The following is a 6,013-nucleotide window of genomic DNA, read 5'->3' on the forward strand; positions in this document are numbered from 1 at the left end:
ACTGAAAGGCGAGTCAATTAAACATTGTATTCACTAGTGAAACTCGAGTAGTCGGTGAAAAGAAAAGGGAAAAAAATCTATTAAGATGTGAAAAAAATTAGGACTTTTCTGACATGTTTTTTTTTTCTTCTCTTCCTCTATTCACGATACTCCAGCAAATCCATTAAAATGTTAACAGATTCGTTAATTCGAAATCACAAGTATATAATGTCTTGCTTTTAAACATACCGAGATTTGATTTCATATTAACTGGCATCCAGTTAACGCATCTTTTTTTGGGCATATCGCGTGGCTTATTTTGGTTATCAAAGGCTGTTTTGTTGTTCCGCTCTGTCTAAGATACAGCTTAGTTCACGGAATCATGAAACCGCACACACATGGTATGTTTTTTTGAGGGCGTGTATTGTCGGGTAATACAAGTGACATGATTTCAACAAAACAAAATAACAATCATTACATCTTTTGTCAGAATTATATATAATGTACTAAACACTATCTTTTGACCGACAACGCTAATAAAATGTGTGAATAATAGGTAAACTTAGAATAAAAGTAATTGAAACTAATTATTACGAGTTTTATTTCCTCCGGGAGTTGTTTACATATATATGCGAATTGCGCGTCCTACTATAAATTTAATTTGTGGACAGTTCTATATATTGCTGATTTTTTTCTAACGTTCCTAGTAACTCTATGTTGGACTGAGTCGGCATGTGTACAGCCAGATCTAGTAGACGCAGGTGGTAGTGCCTTTAATACCGTGGTCTGTACGTATCGGGGTCTCGTAACGTGGTCTAGGTGTGCCTTCTGTTTTTGTATGGTCATTGTTTGTATATTGCGCCCCATATACATATAAACAGTGTTAACATTTACTCAAGGAAGCATGGGACAAACAACCCTTGCTAAGGAAATGTTGCCAAATTTTACAAACGAAACACGCCATGTTGCAGCATACGTAATGCATAGCACATGGATTTTCCACGTACTCTTGTGACAGTGCCCGCTGGGGATATTCTATTGTATTAGAGGGAGAGGAAGGATATCCTATTATGTTAACCGGGAAACACTACACTGTATTCGTGGTGGATGAACTTGAAGCTTTTTGTTCACAGCATCCCTCAAAGACGAAAAACGCTGGAATTGTCGACACTTTTGTTTTACAGTAAAGATTGGCACTGGGGAGGGGGTCAATCGGAAGCAACAAAAATTGATATAATGCAATACCACATGACAGCATGGTCTGCATCATAACAATTACCGTTTATATGGCCACTTCAAAAGTAATGACACTATTGCTATTCTAGGCAATAAATTAGCTATCATTTATACGCTATATCGTACAGTGGATATCCACCAACACCTGCGTTTCCATCCTACAGAACGTTTTTGTATGTTTGTCGAATTGATGTTCTACCGTTTTAGGTTTTGCCATGAAAACATAGCATTTTTTGTGATTTTTCGACAAATTTACAATTTACGACATAGCTGTTTTGTTGTCACCTCCCTCCAATTATATGTACATCTGTTGCGATGAAGACACGTTCTCCTTCATTATTCGGTCTAAAAATATATTTTTTAAGATCTCAGTACTTAGTCAATCAGTAAAAAAAAAACACTCTCACCGTCTCGTATTTATGTCTATTGATAACAATAATTTACAAATGAAAACAAAAGATTACAAAACAAAACAATATCTTGCATTTCAAATATTGTGTATTGAATCTTTATGGCGATAAACATTAGCAAAACAAAAAAACATGGCAGTTACAGTAATGTCGGTGTTGTCTTGTCACGATGTTAAAATTCAACTACTATTAATAGTGGTCAACCACAAAAAAATAATATAGTTTACTCACACATTTTCACACGAAAACAACATTTCTCAAAAGCAGTGAATGCAAAGAGGAAAATACAGCAAAGAATATATAATTTCTGTAAAAAAAACTTGACAAAAAAAAATGAACGAAACGTTTCATAGTGAGCTTAAAATGGCCGTTCTGCCAGTGAGAAAAAATATCACGTCTTCCAAATGGACAGTTTATTGAAATATATTGCATTTTTTCAACGTAGGGGGTTTGTTGATATTAATTTTAAATATATAATATATAACATATTTACATTTTTTTCTGCAGATCGCCTACAATGTTCTTTCAAAAAAACAACAAATATGGCCAACCTGGACTCAGTTATGGTCACAATACAGATGGTCATCCATTGCGTACGGTGAATGTAGGTTTTACAACCGACCTCTTTTTTTAACATTTCTTTGTTATAGCAAGAGTTTTATTTAGTGACGGCAATCAGAATTGACCATTGCATGGTGCCTGTGAGTACCGAAGCCGCCCTGACATCACGCCGTCGACACAGTCCCCGACAAACAACCCAAGTGATGCGACTGTGCTGAGTGGGGATCTTGCGAACACGGGTAGATATGATGGTGTCCATGGTGGAAATACTTGGTGTCGCACACGACAACCGGCATTGAGTGGTTATTATCGCCAGTATGGTGGACTACTTTGGCAGTAGGGGCTCCTGAGAAACGTAAATCGTGTCGTGGATCGTGCATATGGCGGTTGATCATACAATGTGGCGACGTCTTTTCCATCATCAGATCATCACTATAAAAAAAAAGAAATGGGATTTACTCATCAGATGTTTATTGATTAATTGTTTGTACGGAAACTCTCCGCGGTATGCATTAAGCCACAATGCTAACTGCGTGTGGACTTTGCTAAGTTGGACCGCTTCAAAACGAACTCCCAATGGACACACAGAATGTTAGCAGTATACGCAAACAATGGGGGAGTCCGTCCGTTTATAATTATATTCATTAAAACACGATATCATTGAAACAAGACCATTTCAAGTCGATAGGAAGAAGAATCACACAGGCTGATCGGGACAAGCACCAGCGACCAAGTGTAAAACAAACAGAATCAGTTCGATCAGTGGCCCCGGGACGTTCCACCTGGACAATCGACACCGGGCGATAAGACGCCCGTGAGATTTCAAATGCACAAGACAGTTGAATACAGTAACATACACGATTTTCCGTAGAGGTTAATTAAATACGAATGAATTGGTGTTCTTTTTCACAGGTTACTCCAGAGGTCGATTGCGAGCATCGACCGGGTATTGGCGGAACCTTGTTGCAACTGTTTACATCATTGGGAACAACGGGAATAATGTTCTTTTTATATTATGTATCCACTCAACAAAAGTAGATTAGAGCATGGAGGTAGCATGGATTAGAGAGATTAAAACGTCGATCACCCGGTGTAATACACAGTATTGTTATTGTGCTATGGAACTACTAGCAACTTTTTTCATCTGCATGCTGGCACGCTGGCGGTTTTGGAACCTTTTACTATTTGATGCTCCAAGCGACCGCATATATATATGGCGTCGGCCCAACATTAAGACTTACATGCGCAATACAGGAAATTATTTACTGATAAATTATGTTAACAAAATTAAATCATTAAAATTAATCTTCATAAAAATTACAGATCAGTTTAATTATATGTCGTGTCGCGTCGACGTACTATGCAGTATACCACAGTCCGTTGAGGGACTGTGAGTATACATAGCCACGTTTTCACTTTTAGGATGATAGTATCCGACTGTTTAACTCCATTTCAGATATGGTTTGTTACGGGGGTGAAATACAGTTTGGTTGGCATTTTATAAAATAGGTATTAAATACTCAAAGATGTCCCTCAATCTGTAAGTATTTATCTACATAAATATATTTACATATTTTCATGTGATCGAAACAAGTTATCATAACTGGTTTCAGTACGTGTTCATTTGTTGCTACGTGAAGTCTTATTCTAAGGGGTATGTCTTCTTAGACGGTCAGTTGCCGCGTTGATAGCCGAATCAATGAGATTAGACTTGCAGGCCCGAGGCCGAGATGGCCGGCAACATAGAACAAACCTGAGTATTTTTTGTAGTACTTGGGGAGGGGCACGTAAATAGTACGCGCGTATTACGGTATAGATTTGGACCTTATGTTTAACTATTACTTTTGAAAATCGTATCTGTTATTATAGCACGAGCTTGAGTTGCGAGTTGCGTAAGTTGTTCTAAAGACAACTTCTTTGAGTAGTAAATTTTCAACAACTTTTTATTTTTTAGTCTGTTTTATTATAAACCAAAATTGTACAATGATACTACCAGAGCTGTGGTCTAAATGGGGATGGAGGGGGGGGGGTGCCGATTCGCCAAATATAAAAACCATGTCAACTGTTTCGTCTAAGGAACTTCCGTTTGTTTTTGCCAAGTGTTTCACATCAAACAAAAGATAATTTTTTTCCGGAGAAAACCATACGCAGAAAAAATATAATCTCAACCCCTAGTGGGATTATAAACATCCCGGATAATAACATGGTTTATGGAATGCAAACAAATACACGAGTACAAGACGGTACGTTTCCTGGCTGGTGATAGCAATAACAGATCCTAGAATACAAGGAAACCACAGCGAGTATTGCCACGTTTCAAATTCACTTGATTTACCTGTTAAGTTCGACCCTATTATAACGAGTACTTGCACTGTAACAATGAGTACAATGTTAATGTTCAATTGGGCTTACGAGTTTGGCTTGAGAGCAAAGTCACTTCATAGTGGCCACACACTGAATGGCTTATCTGAACAGATAATCGACCTTACAATGTCTTTAGTCTCTACGCAGGGCACTTGGGTCGAACGAAGTCAACAATGTGTTGCTGTATTTGTCGTAAGGTTATTCATAACACTTAAGGCTATTTTATAGCAACATACCACGGATATAGACGTAAATACTTTGTCTGTAATGTAATTTTAAAACATTACCAATATTAATTATTGTTCTTCCGGTCTTTAAAATTAACACAACAAATGACAGAAGTAGAACGAATAAATACCTTTTGAGAATCGGCGGTGCCCTGTCTCGTTGTCGACGGTTTTTGAACCAATTGCTGACTTGGGTTAACGTCAAACCGGTGACTTTTGCCAAATTTCGCTTTTCGTCCGGTGTAGGGTAGCGATTCTGTTTATAACACTCTTTCAAAGCCGTGCGCGATTTCTCTTTAAAGCAATACACTGTCTCTTCCCCGTCCCATATAGTTTTTGGGAGAGGGAACTTCCTACGAATGCGGTATTTGTCCACGGCGCCTAGCGGCCGACCGCGGATTTTTTCCGCCTCAATGTAGTGTGCCTTATACCACAGATTTTGTAGTTCGTTGTGACTATGTTGGTCGAAATTCTGACTTTCCATGATAGTGTAAAGTTCTTTGAAATTGCCGCGGTGGAACGCCACGGTCGCCCTGGCCCTGAGTACACTCTCGCTGCCTCGTAGAAGTTCGTTCGGTGGCAGGGACCACAAGAATTGAGCTAACCGGTCGGTGTTTCCGCTCTTCTGTAAAGCTTCGCAGACACATGCTACTTGCTGGGGCGAAAACGTGAGTGAGTTCCCATTATCAGAGTCATTTCTTCCCGGAGATCTCCGCTCCAAGTCTGCACTCACTTTGATGGTGATGTTCGGGTTGACATTTTCTATCTGTGAACTCATCTTTGGGAAACTAATACGCACGATCACGCAGTGTGGAGAGTTCCGTATACGATGCCCCGTCCAGATGGCAACAACGCACGCCGTCGAATGTTTTGGTACACTAATTGCGCCGTCTCTCAAGTACTTTCAGCTGATCGGTCTGTCCCACATAAACGCACTTTATCTCTAATACATATCATTATATCGAAACTCTCGTCCTCAGCGCTGATTGGACGAAGTATAGGACTCCCGGAAGTAGGAGGGCTGGCGCGTACCATTTCATTCGGAGGTGACAGACAAAGTGATGCAAAGTGTGAGCGTGGTGTCTGTGAGTATTGGTATACAAGTAGAGGCAAATAATAAGCCTGGATTGCACAACGTGGCACACACCGTATCCCCCATGGAGCTAAATTCAGAAGTCAACTATAATTATAATTATTGCGTCATCAACAACACACTACATTTTAAAATTCTGAATT

General features: G+C 39.2%; 1 protein-coding gene across 1 annotated transcript; it reads right to left on the reverse strand.

Moving 5' to 3' along the window:
- Positions 1-1,814: 1,814 nt before the first annotated feature.
- LOC100373027 (homeobox protein SIX6-like) lies at positions 1,815-5,661 on the reverse strand. Its single transcript, XM_002735560.4, has 2 exons — positions 4,909-5,661; positions 1,815-2,618 (listed from the first exon to the last, which is right to left on the reverse strand). Exons 1-2 carry the CDS (start codon positions 5,553-5,555, stop codon positions 2,351-2,353), a joined length of 915 nt encoding a protein of 304 aa, XP_002735606.1. The 5' UTR covers positions 5,556-5,661; the 3' UTR covers positions 1,815-2,350.
- Positions 5,662-6,013: the final 352 nt, after the last annotated feature.

The sequence above is a fragment of the Saccoglossus kowalevskii genome, chromosome 2 (genome assembly GCF_978046115.1).
Source record: "Saccoglossus kowalevskii chromosome 2, keSacKowa6.1, whole genome shotgun sequence".
Lineage (NCBI taxonomy): Eukaryota > Metazoa > Hemichordata > Enteropneusta > Harrimaniidae > Saccoglossus > Saccoglossus kowalevskii.